The sequence below is a fragment of the Ptychodera flava genome, chromosome 6, assembly GCF_041260155.1.
Source record: "Ptychodera flava strain L36383 chromosome 6, AS_Pfla_20210202, whole genome shotgun sequence".
In the NCBI taxonomy this organism is placed as follows: domain Eukaryota; kingdom Metazoa; phylum Hemichordata; class Enteropneusta; family Ptychoderidae; genus Ptychodera; species Ptychodera flava.
The window spans coordinates 10,082,473-10,104,917 of record NC_091933.1 but is presented as its reverse complement, the minus strand read 5'-3'; the positions used below and the strand labels follow the sequence as shown (position 1 = coordinate 10,104,917).

Below are 22,445 nucleotides of genomic sequence, written 5' to 3'. Positions count from 1 at the left end.
AAAGAATGTTGAAACACTTACTACTAAGCTCACTAAAACATCGTTTACTAGAAGAATGTATTATTATCGTTTACATTCGAATTCTTTAGCGGACCAGAATTCAGTTGTAACCAATACAAGCTGAGTTGGCAAACTCATGTGTATATCAACTAACAAACAAGCTATATTAAAATGGGAAAGATTTATGATTTATCAAAATATTATTATTATTATTATTATTATTATTATTATAATTATCAGAAGCTGGTATCGGGTTATTTTTGTTTGTTTCGTTTTCTTTACTTTTCTTTTTCACAGAGGATGGTTACTAACCTAAATAGCTGTTATGATACCCACCATGAATAACAATCACCATCTCCTTCATCATCCACTGACATAATCATCGTACGCTTTAAGACTTTTATAGAATTGTGAATCTTTTAACGTATATGGGCTCAGTTGGAATACAATAGTTACGATATCAGAGTAAGTCAGAGCTGGTAGTTGAGAAACATGGTCCGACAACTTGCTAGCATGAAAGATGTAGGGATGATCGTCCACCGACGTTAAATGGTTTTGCATCGTATTTCGGCACCAGAAAGGACTCATAATAAGAAAATGGGTTTTACTCAACATTGTCTATCACCAAAACCAATGACTTAAGGTGTAAACGCTTAACAGGTAATGATGACGAGCAAAATTCACGTCTTAAAAGAACGTGGCATTTTTAATCGAATGTAGTCCAGTCAAAATAGGGTAAGACCCACCACAAATTGCAACAGAATTTTTCTCTTCAAAATGCATTTCAAAAGGGTACCCAGAACAACATATTAAAAGTTTACTTGAATCCACCTTGGGGAAATATGACTAATTTGCATAAATCAATATGGCGGCCAACCATCCGACAAAATAACATAATTGGCCATATATCACATGTTAAACAAGCTATTTCAGTGATTTCAAAGTCTGACACTAGTTATTAGGCTCAGGGAATCATTTTGGAGGTATAATGTTTCATATAGGCACTTGATTAATTTGCATAATTCCAATATGGCGGCCAACATTCCTACAAAAGACATTTTCGGTCATATACCACGTATTAAACAAGCTTTTTCAGTGATTTTAAAGTTAAAAGTATATTTCTTTGGCATGGACAAATGATTTTCGAGATGCAATGATTTGCATAGGTAATTTGTTAATTTGCATAAATCCAATATGGTGGCCAACATTCCTACAAAGGACATTGTCGGTCATATACCACGCATTAAACAAGCTATTTCAGTGATTTTAAACTTTTAATATTTTTCTTGGGTATGAAGAAACACTTTTAGTGGTTCAATTTTACAAAGAACCTTTGACAATTTGTATAAATTAAATATGGCTGCCATTTTAATGCCCCATGGCTTAAAAGTTTCTAATATAAATAATGGTTTGGTATAGTGTTTAGCACTAGGAAACTATCAAGAAGAAACTGTTAAGTCCTTCGACACTCATTTTAGCTCATATTTGGTATAGATATAAATACCAACAGGAGCTTATATGGTGAGTCTATGGCGTCTGTATGTCTGTACGTCTGTATGTAGGTATGTATATGCGGATGTATGTCCGTCACATGCAAAGGTTTCCATACCACCAAAGCTACCATCTCAGTATTTGGTGTACAGGTAGATGCAGGGTTGAGATGTGACGTTGTTTCAGTGTAAAAATTATGCAAATGAGGTCAGAAAAAGGGGAAATCCTGCAAATGGGCAGGAGTGGTGGCAATAACTGAAACAGCGCACACATCTGAGTAAGAGGTTTTTGACCTTTAATATATTTGTGAGCAGGGTACCTATTATGTTTGGGAGTGGTAGCAGTAACTGAAACAGCTTATTATTCATTTCCTGAGATTATTTATGAACTGTGACATATTAAGAGACCTGCTCAAACTATGGATGTTTATTTTTGTAAATCCATGGTTGAAAAATTCTCTGCTATGCATGTTGCTAAAGTTGACCTCAAGTACCTAAAATTTCAGACGTTATTTACTTTTGTCATTCTTGTTTCTCTGGTTTAAATATTTCTTGTTGTTTTTCTGGTTGTGCAGAAATCATTGTCATAACATCAACGTAGAATTTTCCTGCACTGAACAGATAGAAACAACACTTATTGTTGATCTTTGGTATGTACCAATTCTGATTAAATTTGAGCGACACCGTATAATTGCGGTATTTTTAAAATTTTAATTTTTCTATATATGACGGCTGTTAATGATTGTTATCTTCTGAATAATATATTCTCTTTCTGAATATAACATTGGATTCATCTGTGTACGGCATTTTCGTAATTTGTATGGGTGTTTAACACTGTACAGTGTCAAAACATGTTATCTGTAATGTTTACTGTTAAAAAAGACGTGTTCAAAATCTTTAGTTTTAATTTAGACTGAACCCCCTTCTTATGAATGGGTGCATCTTTATAAGATCCCCTAGATGACGGGCACGAAGTCATCACACATAACAGCAAAAATACAATAAACACAACAAAGCTAAAAAACAGAAAAATTATATGACCAAAATAAAAAATGCCATAATACATACAAATTGAAACTTAGCACTATTGCAAACAATGTCAGATTCATAAAAAATTAATGGACACATAGACTCAAAAAAATCTGAAAACTGCATGCTTTAGCAAAGGCTTACAATTAATCAAAAACAGAATCCAACTATTACACAATACAAACAAGTACATCTTGAGTCATTTTTCCAAGTGTCATTTTTCCAGATGCACATGCTTGTACCGTGTAACAGTTGGATTCTGTTGGCTGATGAGTTGTTTGAATTAATTTAAGCCTTGCCTAAGCATGCAATTTTCAATTTTTTGTGAGTTTATGTGTTGATTTAAGAGTCTGACATTTTTTGCATCAGAATTTTATTGCAAAACAAAATAGTTGTTTTGTTATATAGCATTTAAAAACAATGTGGAAATTTCAGAAAATTTGACCCAGCCAGACTAGAGTTATATTCTTTGCAAATCTTGAAATTCGGATAAAAGGGAAGCAGAAAATTCGGGTGATTTGCATAAATTTGCATAAATTACCCCTTCTATATCATGCAACTTACGACTGCTTGCCAAGCTAAAAGGTGAGCCTAACCAATTTTTAATCTTGGGTTAACAAATTAATCAAATTGGATGAATATTTGCAAAAAAATTATTTTGAGCAAAATACGCTGCATTGGGTGCAGTGCCCTCTTAACAGTTTTTTCTTGATATTCCGATTGCTAAAATCTCTACAGAACCTTATTTATATAAGAAGCTATTTGTTCATTAATTTGGCAACCATATTTAATTTCTGAAAATTATCAAAGTGTCTTTTAAAAACATTGAACCGCAAAAGGTGTTTTTTCATGCTCAAGAAATATATTTAAACTTCGAAATGACTGAAATAGAGTATTCAATACATGATATATGACAGAACATGTCTTTTGTAGGAATATTGGCCGCCCTATTGGATTTATGCAAATTAACGAAGTGCCAAGGCAAATCATTGCACCTCAAAAATCATTTGTCCATGCCAAAGAAATATACTTTTAACTTTGAAATCACAGAAATAGCTTGTTTAACCCTTTGACTGCTGTAATTTTTTACACAATGTTTTAATGCAATATTTTACCAATTTCTGTGAACTTTTCTGTACGTTTTTTCATAATTTTTGACGAAATGGATATCATTTTCCAGCAGCTACAGTTTTTTATCAAAATTTTGGCAAAAAGCAGAAAAATTGACTGTGATACATTCTATATAGTTGACAATAATAGACTTTGGCGCCCAAAGGGTAATACGTGGTATATGACAGAAAATGTCTTTTGTATGTATGTTGGCAACCCTATTGGATTTATGCAAATTAACGAAATACCTAAGTATTCAAATCATTGCATCTCGAAAATTGTTTGTCCATGCAAAAGAAATATACTTTTAACTTTGAAATCACAGAAATGGCTTGTTGAACCCTTGGACTGCTGTAATTTTTACACATAAATTTTAATGCAATATTTTACCAATTTCTGCGAACTTTTCTGTACGTTTTTTCATAATTTTTGACCAAATGGATATCATTTTTCATCAGCTACATTTTGTTATCAAAATTTTGGCAAAAAGCAGAAAAAATGACTGTAGTCAACTTTATAAAGTTGACAAAAATATACCTTGGCGCCCAAAGGGTTAATACGTGGTATATGACAGAAAATGTCTTTTGTTGGTATGTTGGCCACCATATTGGATTTATGCAAATTAACAAATTACCTATGCAAATCATTGCATCTCGAAAAAACGTTTGTCCGTGCCTAAGAAATATACTTTTAACTTTAAAATTACTGAAAGAGCTTGTTTAATATGTGGTATATGACCGAAATGTCTTTTGTTGGAATGTTGGCCGCCATATTGGAATTATGCAAATTAATGGAATGCCTATATAAACATTATACCTCCAAAATGATTCCCTGAGTCAAATAACTAGTGTCAGACTTTGAAATCACTGAAATACCTTGTTTAGCATGTGATATATGGTCAATTATGTTATTTTGTCTGATGGCTGGCAGCCATATTTGATTTATGCAAATTAGTCATATTTCCCCAGGTGGATTCAAGTAAACTTTTAATATGTTGTTCTGGGTACCTCACTATAATGCATTCTGAAGAAAAAAATTATGTTGCAATTTGTGGTGGGTTAGGTGCCGAAATCTCGTAGATTGACTGGACTATTGTATCTGATAATCTGCAAAGGAAGGTAGCCGACATTGTATTTTTAACATCAGCGTTGCATGGATATCTGCTTCAAGCATGGCCGACTTTTAGTGCGTTGAAGTCTTGTGAAACACGGCTGTACTCTGAATACAAAGACATGTAATTTCTATTTTATCAACTTCTAAAGGCTTGTTTTACTGCGGTTCAAATCACGGGGAAATGTACATATTTGTATTTTGGGGCAAATATTCCCTGTTTTGGTCAATATATCTTCTCTTAAACCGCTTGTCCGATTTGGCTGCCAGAAGTGACCTTAGTGCATAGTGCATTAATATTGGCATATTTGTACATTTGGGGCAATTTTTCCCGTGTTTTTGTAAAAAACTCTTTTTCTTTGGAACAGCTCTTTAGAGTACTTTGACAATTGATATGAAGGGTCATCGGGATGATCTCTATCAGTTTTACACAAATGGCATAAAAAGCTGCAAAACTATGTTTCGGACAAGTTTTGCCCTTTTTTGGGTAAAAAAGCTTCCAAAAAATCATCTCCCTGGAATCTCCTCATCCGATTGATTTGTATGCAGGTCTGTAGGGATGGCCAGACTCAGATTTGTTGAAATTATGATACAACTTAATATTATATATTGGGGAAATTTTGGTCAAGGAAAAGGTTAGTCTGGATGTTTAGCCATGGTAATGTTAGCAATCAGCAGTCGGAGACGGCACTGATGTATCTTGTTACGACAGAAACGCCCTCTATAATCTTTTTTCTTGTGACCATGTGACATAGTTGGATCCTTTTGTTTTCTTTTGCTTATTTGCGTGACCAGGTGATGATAAATAATGTATTTTTGTCGTATGTTTGCGTGACCAGGTGTTGTGAATAATTTATTTCTTTTGCCGTATATAAACCTTTACACGTGCCACGTGTAGAGGGTCGTCGGATATCCACGTCTACGGAGCGGAGCCTCTCAGTTTTGAAGACAGAGCCCGGTTTGACTGGCTTTTGTCCGAGTCTACCTGCTGGTGCTGAAAACTATGACTGCGGTCTGGAAGTAACTTTGTGTGGCTGTAGACGCCTAAAGAAGTTCTAGTAACTTGCCTGTGAGTACATTCCTGTAATTAAGAAACGTCTTAGTGGTAAGAGTTTCTTGTTGCGACTTCCACGTGGATTATCGTCTGAACTTGTGCGTCAAGCTGCTGAATATTGACTGAACTTGTGTGTCCAGCTCTGTGGCTGTTTCCCGTGGACTGACGCGTCGCGGAACGGAGTGGGCACTGAGAACCAGCGTGATTAAAGTGAGGAGAGAGCTCTAGTCGTCGAGTCTATGAACATTCTGTTAATTTTCTAAAGTTTAAACACGTTTTTTTGTTCGTACCTGGTCATGCTCATAGTACAAATAATTTCAATATTGTAAATAGTTGTTTTGCTGTCACTACGTGACGCTCTGTAATTAAATAAGGATAAGACATTTTAACCATACTTTTGTGTACAGTTTCCTTTATTTGACCATCTTTTGTTGCGGCCAGCGGGTCTGTTTGGAGTCGTTTCACTTGTTAAAAAAGCATTAGACGACCACTTTCATTTTTTGCCTTGTTGACTACTCGTGGTCGTAACAATCTTAATGATCACAGTTGATTTTCTCATCTAAAAAAATCTACAGCAGTTCGGAAATTTGCTTCAGATATTTAAATATGTACCTTGAATATGTATCTTGAATATCACACCGGCACTGTATCGGCACTCTATCCCTCTCTTTTACGAAATTTATTGTCGTTTTTGTGACTCAAACACTGATAATGCAAAAATGTAATGAAAGTATATCAGTGTTCTATGTCATTTTCAAAGTTTTACTTAGTGCAAAATAAATTGAAACACCTCTCAGATTGCACCATTACACACGCCAATTTCTCAACATTTTGGATGCGAGGGGGCACCCCTAGGCGTGTTCAAACAGGTTTACTTAGTAAAAAATACAAATTAAAAACACCCCTCAGACTGCACCATTGCACACATCAATTCCACAAAATTTTCCTCGCTAAATAGAGGACACATACACTTTTGACACTTCCCGAAGCCTCTTGCGTGTTTTCTCCTGTGCTTTCAAAGACTGCCCAGTCAGATATCCTAGTGATATCCCTATCATGATACCCATTCAAATTTAACAATACTAAATGAGTGAATACTGGTTATAGTGTTATATATATTAGTGTTATAGTGTGACCTTTTATATCTATAGTTTGTTGTGACTTTGAATTTCATTTTGTTGGTTTCACCTTTTTCAACCGTCATGAGATAACTGATGATAATGTAGCCGGGTACACCAGGATTTGAAAGGTCTTTACTATTGCTGTATTTTTGTAAATTTTACAAATACGTGTATGATATTTAACTTTCCTAAGTGGGGGGATTAAGTTAAAATTTCTGTCCTAGAGAGGGGTAACTGACATTCATTATGGTTGGCAGGGGGGTACTCAAATTTCCGATGAAATTTCGTCTCGACCCCCCTCCGCGGGCTGTAAATAATTACAGTTCCCTAAGTAACGCGTACAGGCCGCGTAGTATACCGGCGGTTGAATCTGTACAAGTATAAATGACTTAAAGATCGAGAAGTGTTGAAATATATCATTCTTGAAAGACTTACCTTTACGAAATAATAAGATTAGAATTGTATCTTCGTATTTCGTGGGTATGATAACCTTCATTTATGCATTCCGCACGATATCGCGTTGAAGAAAGCAAGCTCTACAGTGGCATGGCCGCGAAAGTCAGACTATATGCAGAGATAAAGTCCTGAAAGTTCCTCCAGTTATGAGTGGTCAATTCACACAATGGGTCAATGGTGTCAGTGCATGAGGTCAAGGTAAAATTATGTTTAGTTCGCAGAGATTATGTAAGAGGGGTTTGTTTGATTTGTTCTATTCATGATTTTCCCTTACTCATTAAAATAAAAGATCTATGACACGTCGTGAGTTGTTTATTATTTTGTTCCGAGTTCCAGAAAGCCTGCCTGCACTTTTATCTCGAAATGAAATAATAAAGCAAGCTTAATCGTACGAACAGGTAAGTGTTGGAACAGAAGTACCTATACCCAAAGTGTGGTGTGTGAGAGTGAATCCGTGATTGTGTGATAGTGACGGAATGAGCAAATGTACTTGATCGACACGCCCGATAACCCAACTATTTAATGTACATTATAGGAGTGAAGTAGTAGGCTGAAGTCTAGTTGCTTGGAATCCGCACGTTTCGACCTTAAAATTTTTGAGAAGTGTTTGAGAAGGATAAATAAAACGATTTATATTCTTGGTTACTTCACTTTGATTCGGAGATTATAGTTTTGTGATGTCATTTGATGTTTCTTCTTGAAGTTTTTTCTACAAGTAAAAATGCACACAAAACAGTCCTGAAATATCAGCGAAGGAGTTTGACAATGCTGTAGTGTCAGTAATCTCTATTTAATTTTGATATAAAAAATGAGTTGCGTCCAATTTTCTTGTTGCGGTATGAAAAACAACATTAGTTCCAATCTAAACAAGCGCCACAAATACATGTTTCTTTTGTTATACCTTTACTCATGTCGAGAGATAACCAGATAGGTCATTGCAAACTTAAGGGTCACCAAGGTCAAGATGGTCCAAAACAATGAGGGAAAAATGGAACATTGCACTCTTCAAACAACCTTGATCTCCTACATAGTCATTACCATGAACATCAAAAAGCTGGGATTTCTGTTCAAACATCTCTATTATAATCTTGTACGTGAACTAGAATCTTCACAGAAGGGGCATAGACAAGAAACTTTCCAGCACTTTCTTAGACATACTAACTGACCATATTATTTTACTCATGCAAATGGTATGACACCTTTCAGAATTTTTATATCTCTCATTATCTTGTTCCAGGTCTACACAACGAAATGAAAACTATAAAATCATCGTTTGCTATTTATTTGCTGCCTATACAACCGTCATCTCCAATAGGAAATTGCAATGGAAAAGGATGATGTAGAGACACACCAATGTCATCGGGAGTCAACAAGGAGGTTTACATTAGCCTCACTGATAACACCTTTGAGACGCGCTGTGCTAATCACATGCAATCGTTCTGTAACAAAATGTATGAGAACAGCGCTGAACTTTCAAAGTTTATTTGGTCTCTTAAGAATAAGGACCAGGTCTTTGACATGTTATGGTCAATTATTGGCAAAGCATCAAGTTACTCTAATGTAATCTTTGTATATTAGAAAGGTACACATTATCAAAGTTGACAAATCTACGTTACGCACTATGTTGGTTTCAAAATGCCGCCACCAAAGCAAATATTATTTATCAATTTCAATGTCACCTAGAAAAACAATACAATTGTACGTCCCAACCATATAAAAGAGGTGTCGCTAAAAACTATATATATAATATATATATATATATATATATATATATATATATATATATATATATATTGTTATGTAGGTCATTTCCCCAACACTCATCATGACCTGAGTTCAATTAGTCTAGAACATTCTCAAGGTCACTGCCCTTAATGACCTCACAACCTTGAATTCAATTAGTCATGTTTGGAATGTTCTGGAAAGTTGATTAGTTGTGTAAGGGAGATAATTTTAGAACAGTAATTAGCATGTCAATAAAAGTTCTAGATTGTTCTTATATGCCTTTATAAAAGGGACGTGCACAGCTTCCAGTCAGACTTTGGGGATCGTGTCTCTTGTGTGTTACTAAACTCCAGCAGTAGTCATTCTCAAGACCTTTCAAGACCTTCACTGCCAACGCTGGATTTATACTGTGGACTTTGTGCAGTTTCAAGCCTGCAAGCCAAAGGACTGTTCATTCATCCGACTGACTGTTACAACTCTGAGACTGGAGCTCTGCCGTCCCAGCTGAGATAAGTAGTCTGTACACTTTTAAAGCTTGTACTCTATCCCTGACTTAGCAATTAGTTTTATTTTCGTAATAAATTTTGTTTAAACGTTAACTGCTGAGTTCACCCTTTTGTTCGTTTTCTCTGCACGTAACAATTGGGGGCTCGTCCGGGAGACGAATATTTTGAGCCGTTTGACAACATTTTGACAGCTTTTTAAAACTACTGTATACTGTGAACTCAGCAAAATTCAATCATGGCGGAATTCAAGCCAGACGAATTTATGGATGACCTGATCAGGACGCATTTGATTCCCTCAAAAAAGACAACCTCATTGCACTGGCCAATTTCCTTAAAGTAGATGTCAAAAGATCTATGCGCAGAGGGAAATACAGTACCGTATTGCCAAACATCTAGTTGATTTAGGCCAATTTGAGGAATCCACCTTGAAAGATTATGAGCCCGAGTCTACCTTTGAACTAAGAAAATTAGAGTTAGAAATGCAGACAAATTTGGAGATCAAGAAACTAGAATTACAAATGGAAAAAGAGAGACAGGCATTAGAAAAAGAAAAAATACAAATGCAATTACAAATGGAAGAAAGACAGAGAGAGAAAGATAGGCAGGAAAGATTAGAAATGGAAGAAAGACAGAAAGAGAGGGAATTGGAAATGAAAGAAAAAGAATTACAAATGGAAGAAAGACAAAGGGAGAAAGAAAGAGAGGAAAAAGAAAAGGAAAGAGAATTAGCAGAACACCGACTGCAGTTAGAAATGAGACGTTTAGAGCTTGGACAGTCAGGAAAATTCTTCCCTTCAGACAGTTTTGACATCACTAAGCATTTCAGGTTAGTTCCCCCTTTCCAAGAAAAGGATGTTGATAAATATTTCCTTCATTTTGAGAAAATTGCTCAGAGTCTGGATTGGCCTAAGGAGTCCTGGTCTATGCTTTTGCAGAGTGCTTTGGTGGGTAAAGCCAGAGAAATTTACATTCAGTTGTCAGTAGAGCAGGCTTCAGATTATGATTCTGTGAAGGAATTAATTCTCAAGGGCTATGAGTTGGTGCCTGAAGCTTACCGTCAGAAATTTAGGGATTGTGAGAAGGTGAAGGATCAAACTTATGTTGAATTTGCTCGAACAAAAGAACAACTGTTTGATCGTTGGTGCTCTTCTGAAAAGGTCAGTCAGAATTATGACAAATTACGACAGCTTGTTTTGATTGAGGAATTTAAAAGGTGCATCCGGAGTGACATCAAGACATTTATCAATGAACAAAAGGCAGATACATTAGAGGTTGCTGCACGTTTGGCCGATGATTATTCATTGACCCACAAATCTTCATTTCTCAGCAAACCATCCCAGTCCTTTTCATACAGAAACAATGCAGGTAAATTAACTCCTCCTTTTCATCCAAGAATTTTTCAAAGGACAGTAGGAAATCAAATGACAACAGTTCACAGAGTTCAAGTAACACTCCCACATCATCAGATCCCAAGTCTCAATCTCCTTCTGACAAACAGTTTGGTACACTTTCTTGTAATTATTGTAAGAAAGACGGCCATTTAATGTCAGATTGTTTCAAATTGAAAAGAAAACGTGAAGGTCAAAGTAGTCAAAGTGGATCTAAGCCAACCGGCTTTATTTCTTCATCAACTCAATTAGAGTCTAATAATGTGTGCAACACATTTTCTGAGGTTAAATCCCTCTCATCCCCAATTAATGAGGTCAAGGTCAATTCTTCTCAAGATAGCATTATGGGTATTTTCGAGCCATTTATTCATAATGGTTTTATATCACTTTCTAGTGATTTTCTTTCGCTACCCCTGTCAAAATTTTAAGAGATACCGGGGCTTCCCAGTCTCTTTTGTTGGCAGATACCCTGCCGTTTCTGAAAGTCATTTCAGGTTCTAAAGTTCTTATTAAGGGGGTAGATTGCAATGACTACATTCCTGTTCCTCTCCATAATGTCTATTTGTCTTCGGACTTTGTTTCTAGACCTGTGACTTTAGGTATTAGGCCTTTTTTGCCTTTTGAAGGGATTCACCTTCTTCTTGGAAACGACCTTGCTGGGGACAAGGTCATTACTAATCCACTTGTGACTGATAATTCTACTTTAGATCAGGATCCAGAGCCAATTGAACAAGAGATACCCGATTTATTTCTTCATGTGCTATTACTCGAGCCATGTCAAAGAAAACTTCCGAGAATCAAAATACTCTCAAAAATAATGTCACAGATGTTGACTTAAATGACACCTTTCTCAGTCAGGTGTTTGACACGGATCATTCGTTATCCCTCGTGGATTTGAAACTTCCAGTAAAACTTCTGCTGACCAAAGTCAGACATTTTCTAGATCAAATCTCATTGCAGAACAACACAAAGACCCAGATATTTTGTCTTTGTTTGACAGGGTAGATGATGAAGGTAAAACTTCGGATAGCTCTGTTTCCTATTATACAAAATCTGGTATTCTCATGCGTAAATGGAGACCTCCAGATGTTTTGGTTGATGACGATTGGGCTATAAAACATCAAATTGTGGTTCCAAAGCCCTACCATGCTGAAATATTGCGCCTAGCCCATGAAACCCCCTGGGCTGGTCACTTAGGAGTCAGGAAAACTTATCATAAATTCTCAGTCACTTTTATTGGCCTAATCTCAGGCAAGATGTAACCCATTTCTGTAAAACTTGTCACACATGTCAAATGGTAGGAAAGCCGAATCAGACCATTCCAAAGGCCCTTTACAGCCAATTCCTGCATTTCAAGAACCATTTAGTAGGATACTAATAGACTGTGTTGGGCCCCTACCAAAAACAAGATCAGGAAATGAGTACATGTTGACAATATGTGTACATCAACTCGGTTCCCAGAAGCCATACCACTGAGAAACATAAAGACAAAGACTATAGTGAGAGCTTTAGTCAAATTTTTCACTTTATTTGGCCTCCCTAAATGTGTCCAGTCCGATCAAGGCTCCAACTTTATGTCTGGATATTTTCAACAAGTAATGGATCAGCTAGGCATTAAACAGTATAGGTCCTCCGCCTATCATCCAGAAAGTCAGGGTGCTCTTGAGCGATTTCATCAAACTTTGAAAAACATGATTAGGACCTACTGTTTTGACACAGAGAAGCAGTGGGATGAAGGAATTCATTTTCTGCTCTTTGCTGTTAGAGAGTCAATTCAAGAGTCTCTTGGTTTTAGCCCATTTGAGCTTGTATTTGGACATACAGTCCGTGGCCCACTTAAGCTCGTTAAAGAGAAATTCCTATCAGACGATGATGATTGTCTGAATATTTTGCAATATGTCTCAGATTTTCGTACAAAACTCTCTAAAGCATGTGAATTAGCCAGAGAAAATCTTGAGTCATCTCAGCAGTCAATGAAAACCAAATACGATAAAAACACTCAAAACGGAAGTTTGAACCAGGTCAAAAAGTTCTTGTTCTACTTCCGGTTCCTGGCAAACCACTCCATGCTCGTTACTTTGGGCCATATCTAATTGATAAGAAATTGAGTGATTTAAATTACATCATAACAACACCTGACAGGCGAAAACAAAAACAGCTATGTCACATAAATATGCTTAAGCCATATTTTGATAGGGATAATCCTACTATAACTCAGCCTGTCAGTGCAGTCAGTTCAAACCATTATGAAGATAGTGATACTGAAACTGACTTGAGTGAAAATACTCTAAACTCAAAGCTGGGCTCGGTCAAGCTTCAGAACTCAGAAATCCTGGAGAAGCTGGAGTCTACAAAGTTGGCACACCTCCAGCCAGAACAACAACAAACAGGTGAAAGAACTGCTCCACGAATATAAACACCTGTTTCAAGATGTTCCAACGAGGACAAACATCATCTATCACACCGAAGATGTCTGCGACAGTAATCCAGTGGAACAACATCCAGACGGACTGAATCCTGCGAAAGCGGAATATCTCAGGAGGAAGCCAAGTATTTGCCGAACAATGACATTATCGAACTCAATAAAAATAACCGGACTTTGCCATGCATACTTTATGCCAAATTCAGTGCCATTTCAAGTTTTCCAACAACAAATTGCAAGAAGATAGTCATGGGACATCCTGTTTGCTACTTTTCACACAAATTTAACAAATCCCAGAGAAACTACTCTACAATTGAAAAAGAGTGTTTATCTTTGATATTAGCTTACAGCATTTTGAAGTTTATGTTACTTCTTCAAATCAGCCAATAGTGGTTTATATTGATCACAACCCTCTTGTTTTTCTGCAGAAATTAAAGGCAAAAATCAGAGATTGCTAAGATGGAGTTTAATGTTACAGGAGTTTAATCTTGACATTAGACATATCAAAGGCAGAGACAATTTAATTGCAGACTGTCTCTCTCGTATTTAGAACTTATTGTTGTTCACACTTTTAAGATTACATTTGTAAAAGAAAGATTTTTCATTGAAAAATTTTCTTTTTTGAAGAGGGGGTGTGTTATGTAGGTCATTTCCCCAACACTCATCATGACCTGAGTTCAATTAGTCTAGAACATTCTCAAGGTCACTGCCCTTGATGACCTCACAACCTTGAATTCAATTAGTCATGTTTGGAATGTTCTGGAAAGTTGATTAGTTGTGTAAGGGAGATAATTTTAGAACAGTAATTAGCATGTCAATAAAAGTTCTAGATTGTTCTTATATGCCTTTATAAAAGGGACGTGCACAGCTTCCAGTCAGACTTTGGGGATCGTGTCTCTTGTGTGTTACTAAACTCCAGCAGTAGTCATTCTCAAGACCTTTCAAGACCTTCACTGCCAACGCTGGATTTATACTGTGGACTTTGTGCAGCTTCAAGCCTGCAAGCCAAAGGATGTTCATTCATCCGACTGACTGTTACAACTCTGAGACTGGAGCTCTGCCGTCCCAGCTGAGATAAGTAGTCTGTACACTTTTAAAGCTTGTACTCTATCCCTGACTTAGCAATTAGTTTTATTTTCGTAATAAATTTTGTTTAAACGTTAACTGCTGAGTTCACCCTTTTGTTCGTTTTCTCTGCACGTAACAATATATATATATATATAATATATATATATATATATATATTTATACACAGCCGTGGGGATATTTACAATATGTAATGCGCGGTAATGTTTTAAATATTTTTACATATTTATCATATTGGTACATTATGCGCGTTAATATGAAACACCTCATGGCTGTTACTGATTAGTGCTATATCCCCCTGTATGAATCAACCAATGGGCATTCTTGCCCAAAATGTGTGTGTACATGTATGTTGAAATGTAAGTTGGCGCTTTCTGCAAAATTATTGAATGTGTAGCTGAAATCAAATTATTTTGAGGCGTATTGTTCTATTGTTCTATATTTACCACTAGGGAGCTTTACGGCAACCAAATTTCCTGTCATAAAGGGGATTTGACCCACCAGTTCCCGCTAGTCTTTGATTGTTTCTTAAGATTAAACAAGATCACATCATTGAAATATCCCCTTCTCGATTGTTCTCATTCAAATTTTACCAATAATTAATTAAAAGTATGACGTTATCTCCTATCTCCTTCTCGTACGATCTTGAATCAACCTTCACACGCCTTGGCCACGTGAGGGACGCTTCGAGATAAAATCTCTACAAGGGAAGTTGTTACACATTAACGAACCTAGTACTGGGTATTTCAAAATGCTATAGGATGAAGACTGAACAACTAAAGCTGATAGATGGAACAAACAGACTTGTCAAATGTCAAATGTCACATTTACTTGGCTTTATTTACGCCAGCACTTTCCTCCATTTTTCTGTGGACGTTGTTAAGGATAACATTTTGTCTCAAATCTTTTATTATAAAGACAAAATAATATGCACTGCTATTCAACAATTGCAGGGGCATACATGAACAGAAGGTGGCACTTAATATGACTGAACACATCAATACAAAACGTTGAGACTCTTCAAATAGCAAGGATACGAGACAGCTCCCAGACTGGCAAAATTGCATTCTATACCCTGCAAAGATAACGAGAGAGCGTTCTCAGGGCATCATCATCACACTTGCTCGCGACCAATAATGCTTGCAAATACGAGTCGGCAGTTTTCCCTTTGATCATCAGTTTAATCAGATTCACTCGAACCCAGGACAATGCGCTGCCGTTTGCCGCGTAGTATTAGTTTCATACGTATTTTAGCAAGCAACCGAGAAAGACATGAACTGCTACCGGCAAAATATTATTTGCTTTTCGCATGCACTGTGATTTGATCAAGGTACGTCCAATGGATCACTAACCTTAAGTGCAAATAATCATGCCAAACGATTCCGAGAAAAAAATTATACTTTATATCTAGGAAGAAAGTATCCATAATGATCCAAACCTTCAGAAAAAGCAATTCGAAGCACTCTTCTTGGCATTATTTCGCTCGAAAAATGAACATTCGGTATTTATAAAATCCTTGACTCGGTTTTCAGAATATGTATCGTTATAAAATATTCCAGAGAACGGTGCCTACTACCGACAATAGTATGTTTCATTCGGTTTTATTTAGAGTTAAATTTGAACAACAATATCATAAATTGAAATGTCAGACCGAAAAGACCATTTCAGGTGAGCAACTTCATTTTTAATGACTAAAGATGCAATAAAAATTGTCGATATTGTTCGATGATCATAAAAATCAACACTGGAAGCAATGGAGCAAGACAATAAAATACAATACAGAGCTACAAGAGTTATTCCATTTAACTAATCAACGTCCGTCATATCTAATCAAGTGTCGGACGTACAGTATATAAATCATCTACAATCGAGAAACCATGTGTTGGTTTATTCGAATCTAAGAGTTAATGGGTATGTTTTCATATAATTCCAATATAGCAAATCAGTAAACAGATAAGCTATAAACGATTTCAGACAAAGTCACACTCACTCGGTCAGGTAAAGCATATGCCTCTCTTTTTCAAGGATTATCGTAAGGAGACAGCCAACTGTGGCTCTGAAAAACAGACAAAAACAATAAGAATAATGGCGTTCATGAGAAAATCAGTGATATGTACTTGTGGAAAAAACAGCATGGCCTGTTCGCCAAGATGTGAAACTTACTTATGATCTGCGGTCATCTTCTTCTGATCTTCAAGGATGCGTATTAACACATGACAGAAAGATTCATCGACAAGCAAGGAGTAGAATTGTTCCAAACCCTCTATACGATCAGTGTCACACTGTAAAACGAGAGATGAACGTGAGATTGGAATGGATCTCTTGAGACTTAAGGCTGCCATAAACTGTTACCATTAGCACAAAAAGGACATAGCATATCATCTTGATTGTAACCAGCATACAGCAGTGCACAAGTCACTAAGAAGTTGCAAAATTGAGTGTATATCCGATAACCGTAATGCAAAGGATAATTTTGTGGCGGGAAAAGGCAGGGAATTAAAGTTGCATTTTCCTTCGAACGGTATCTAAAACTTTCAACTGTGTGGTATGTGACATTCATGTGTTTGCAGATTTGTCGATTTTATTAACTTGAGTTACAGTCAACAGTTCTTTGGTAACATTATAATTACTATCGCCAATATTATCATTGTCAGTAATAGTGTAGACGTTACCTTGTGATCTATTAAAGAACCGTTAATGGGCCTAAAAATGACTAGACTTCGCAAACTTTTCATACAAGTAAACTTACTTGTAAACGTCTCTTCAAAAGTGGGTTATCAGCTTGTCCATCAGATATCATGTAACGGTGTAATTGCAGAAGCCTAAGAACGTTAGAACCATATCTGTAGGAAAGCATTATCCGATGGTATTTTCATTAAGTATAATCTTGTTACATATGTGGATCATTTTACTTTCTTGCGTACAATGATGTAATCAGTACATTAAAACACGAAGCAAACATTTTTTTGACTAAACCGTAAGGTCTATTAATAGAGTACCAAATTCAGTAATTTAAGTATGATACCGCAAAAAAACCAAGGTTTGCACAATAAACAATGTGTAACATAGAGTTTATTTCATTCTATTGGCTAAAAGTCGAATTCACCGCTTTTTTTCGTCAATATGTATTTATCACATTCATGACAGAGACAACTTGCCATACAATTCTACACAGACTCGTCACCTTTTCGTTTCCTTGTGCCCATTGGCATTATTTCAAGCCTGTTTTCGACCTCTTCTGCTATTTGATTGTCCAACTTTCTGTTCCGCAGGTAACATATCACAATTATAAGAATAGTGATGATCAACAATAAAGCAAGAGCAGCCATAAGTCCGGAAGAACCCCTGATATTTGCTTTGTTCCGCTGTTAGGTATTTCAAGTATCCAATGAAGAAGTTCAAATTTCCAACTTCGACCTGCAAGGGTCAATAGACATTCATATAATAAAATATGCGCTAGCTTTTTGCATGAACAGAAATAATTCCTTGTCTCCTCAGAGGACTTACGAATATCATGTGAGAATTTGTTCTCGTAGTGTGAATGACTGTTCAATGTTACAAGAAGATATCAATTACTTGTCCAAATGGTCTGAGAAATGGAAAATGCACCTTAATTACGCCAAATGTGCAGTACTTCGTCTTTCATTGAAAAGATTGCCAATTGAGAGGGATTATAATATTGATGCTCACAACTTGAAGACTGCTTATAGTTACAGTGACCTAGGCGTGACACTAGACACAAAGTTAACTTTTTCAACTCACGTTGTTTCCATTGTCACTGATGCTCGAAGACTACTTGGCATGCTAAAAAGTTTGGCAAACGGTTGTCAGTGGATGCATTGCTCGTGGTTTACAAAACATTCATTAGAACTAAACTCGAGTATGCATCAGTTGTTGGAATAGCATTGACAAAGGGTACTCAGACAAACTAGAAGCTGTACAGCGTAACTTTGTGAAATATTTGTGTTATCTTGTAAAAGTAAGGTTTGATGATTATTCATATGATGATATATGTTATGTTTAATTTACCAATGCTGTCTAAAAGGCGCACTTATTTTGACCTTGTTTTTCTTCACAAATCAATTAATGCCCTTCTTGATTGCCAACCAATTTTTAATTTACACATTCCTGGGCGATCAACTAGACAGAAACGGACATTTCATGAACCTGGTGGTAGAGTTAAATTTACTAGCAATTCACTTTTTAATCGCATTCCAAAGCTATATAATAGTTTTTATCAATGTCTACCAATTTTTAACATTTCTGTTTCGAGTTTTAAAAGAAAAGCTAAAAGCATTAAATATTTTGCTTTTGAATTTTTACTTTGTCCTTTTTGTGCATGCCATTGTGTTTTACTTGCTTTCTTGTCCTGTAACATCATGTTATTTGTATTTTTTACTAAAATCCTCCTGTAAGTGCGGATGTATATGGTTTTTAACTGTATCATATCTGTGTTGGAGTTCGAAATAAATAAATAAAATAAATAAGTTCTTGGGTGGCTGTGCAGTTGCAATGGTCTTTGACGAGGGGAACTGAGAAGCATACAAACAACAACATATGAAGGTCAAATTTTCAACTTTCCTTATATTGTCGAGCAATATTCCATCTGCTCAACCTTAAGATGTATATGTTTCACAGATCCTTTGATGCATATACTGTAGAGCTTGCAAGTCATATGATGATTCGAGAAGGCATGCCTCATTAGCATTTAAGTTAGCTAGACAGGGCTTCTCGAAATGTAGACATGCAAGATCTTTTAAGAAATTCTATGGTAGACATTGGGCCATAATCTTCAAATATGACACAACTGTTATACAAATGATGCGTGACAGTTTTCCCAACTTTGACCTTTAAAATCTCCTCTTCCATCCTCTACTATTCCAACTCTACTGCTATAACAGTCATTAGAACTAAGACTACCACCACTACAGCGTTGTTCTTGTACTATAACAAGCTTTCCATACTTACTCTGACCTCGGGAAGGCCGTTCTCCGTCGAAATCCCAGTTTTGTTCACCCCTCTTGCAGCATCCTCTGAAGGAACACAGTTTATATGGACATCTGATAGGCTCACCACTCTGCACTCCTCTTCTCCGATGGTTACAAATACTTCACTCGCCGTAGAAGCTAAGTTCAAGTTTTCTCCCTTATTAAAAGATAGATTAATAGAATAGACCTTGATGTTATATACGTTGATCGCTTGTGGTATTTCTTGGCTCGACTTTTTTAAACAAACAAAGAGGCAATTTGTGTGTTATACGAGTCTTACCCACTCAGCGTTAGTAAATGTTTGGATCGTCTGACATCTTGGAATTTTCTTATTAAGGGCGGTAAAGAATACCTCGGACAATGTGCAACCTAAGTGTTATCGTCCTACAAACAGAAAACACGTAGCAACCGACTTTAATTCGTTCAATCAATCTCTCAGCATGCTGATATATATAAGATACCTCAATGACTAACTGTCTTCCGCGGCTGTATTCTTTAATGTTACCGTCGTCAGCAAACGGGTAATAAACAGGATCGTCTTTAATTTCGAAGTCCAAATCCGCTTGCAAAACAACAGCATCCATGATGAAGCCTACTAAGACTTGTCTGTCCACTTTTACTCTTCGCAACTCTACCGGCGGCGATATGCATTTCATCATGTCAAATGAGTGCACCATACACGGCTCCTTTATATAAAACGTTTGATAAGACAGAGTTACAATTCATACGAAAATTTATAGACATGAATGGGAGCTCTTTATAAATGAAATACCTATTGTACTGCATTGTGAAATCTGTAAATTTTGCAGCGATTTGCATTGATTCTATATGCTTGCAAAAAGTGAAGACCACACTCAAGTTTCCCATTTTCTTTTTCTCTTAATTTGGATATGTTTGTGTTTTGTAAATATCTTAAATTGAACAAATGTTGATACTGTACTCACAGAAACAAACAGCTTTCCAGTATTGACAAACATTTTTGGCTTCTGTATCGATGTGAAGTATTGACCAGTGACATTGATCTCACGTCCACCACTGTATTGAATATGTACATGGAACACATGTTAACATACGGCGATCGACACACGTAGATTTGTGAATGTTAAGGAAGGTACCAAACTGATGGCCACGCGCTACACAGTTATAATTAAATATTACAGAAAGTCCACTTTCTTACCACTTTGGGAAGAGTAGCTTTGAAATTTAGAAACTCATGTTAAGCTGTGGCTATTCATGGTTACCAATAAAAACAAAGTCATCGCACTGACAAACCTCTGTAATTCACTAAAAATATTGTAGTTCTTACCTAATCATGCTTGTCGTAGGATAGAATGAACTCACTTCTGGGTCATTTGTGAAGACGAATGTCTTGTAATCAGGTGCAAGACGTTCAGCTCCATCAAAATACATCGACAGTTTTGCAGAATTTGTGGTATTCGTCATTGCGTCCATCCTAGATTAATATACGCAGTTTTTGCAATAATATATGTACTCTCAAGTTCATATTAAGTACTACTGAGACCATAATATGTAATATCAATATATAATATAATATAATGTATTATTACACCTCACTCATTCAGCGTGCACTGCCATTGGTTAAACACGACTCACGTGACATGTAAAAGAACGTGATGATGCCCTCTGCGAACGTGATGATGCCCGCTGCGAACTTGATGATGCCCTCTGCATTTGATATTACATGGATGACGTCATTTTACTTACTGCGCATCCTTTCTGCGCATAACAAATTGTCGTTCACTTTACTTGCTACTATCGCTGCGAAACATCATGCAGAGCTGTCACCGGCACAGTTAGACGATATTTTGATGCAAGTAAACAGCAAACGAACGGAAATGGCAACAAGGAATGCAATTCTGTGTTCAGCGACTATGCAAGCAACAAATTTGGATACGCGACTGAGGAGATCGGCAAACTTTCAGCGGCAACCCTAGATTTGGCACTGACAACATTTTACGCTGAGGTCCGGACTCATGCAGAAAGGCGAACTGTACTCGAAGAAGTTTGTTAGGTGTAATAAAAATAATAACACATGAGAGCTAGGGCAAGATCACGATTTTTTGCCTGCCCTCGGGCTGGTGTCATGATCGAAATATTGATGATGCCCTCGCCTACGGCTCGGGCATCATCAATATTTCGATCATGACCACCATCCCTTGGGCAGGCAATAAATCGTGATCTTGCCCTCGCTCTCATGTGTTATTATTTAAATATCATATAATATAATGTAATGTAATACAATATAATATAAAATAATAATATAATATAATATAATATAATATAATATAATATAATATAATATATATAATATAATATAATTATAATATAATATAATATAATATTTAGGGGTTATTACACGAAGTTTGGGCGATACCGCGTCGTATTCGAGTGATGTGTCCGTATTTTGACGAGTTGCGCAGCAACGAGTCAAAATGCGGACACATCACGAGAATACGACGTGGTATCGCCCAAACTTCGTGTAATAACCCCTTTATCATACATGCATGCTTTGGTTATGACTGTTTTCCTACGGACGTTCCGAAATTAGCGACGAAATCCATTGAAATCGACCTTACTTGCTCATCGCTGTACTGATAAAAAGTTGGTTGCTAAGGAGTGATGACAACCGTATCACTTCTTCATATTATTCCGCTGTTGGGCCATTCCACTTCAAAGGAGGGTTTATGGCACACTTTTGAATGAACAATTTAAATATTAAGATGTCGACACAGGTTTTCACACTTTGAAGAAGATTCACTGTGGCTTGAAATGGCGATGGAGGTAAAAAAATAGGCTGGAGTGTGTAAAATGAGTGTGTTTTCGTGTTTTGAAACTTACAATCATCCCTTTGCGAAAGATGAGGCCGGCCAAAATCGGGTCAAAATACTCGCGCCGCGCCAACGTTCGATTTCAAACTCGATCGATATCGAGCAGCTGAT

At 36.5% G+C, this 22,445-nt stretch overlaps 2 protein-coding genes across 2 annotated transcripts in view; both read right to left on the bottom strand.

Moving 5' to 3' along the window:
- LOC139134796 (plexin-B-like) overlaps window positions 1–20,911 on the bottom strand; it is a 96,518-nt gene extending 75,607 nt beyond the window's left edge. Inside the window, exons 1-2 of the mRNA XM_070701856.1 lie at window positions 20,792–20,911; window positions 20,430–20,520 (exon numbers count right to left, since the gene is read on the bottom strand). Coding sequence (XP_070557957.1) covers window positions 20,430–20,520; window positions 20,792–20,895 — 195 coding nt within the window. The 5' untranslated portion in view covers window positions 20,896–20,911. The remainder of the gene's footprint in view (window positions 1–20,429; window positions 20,521–20,791) is intronic.
- LOC139134795 (plexin-A1-like) overlaps window positions 1–22,445 on the bottom strand; it is a 206,224-nt gene that overhangs the window by 75,267 nt on the left and 108,512 nt on the right. The gene's annotated exons all lie outside the window — the stretch shown is intronic.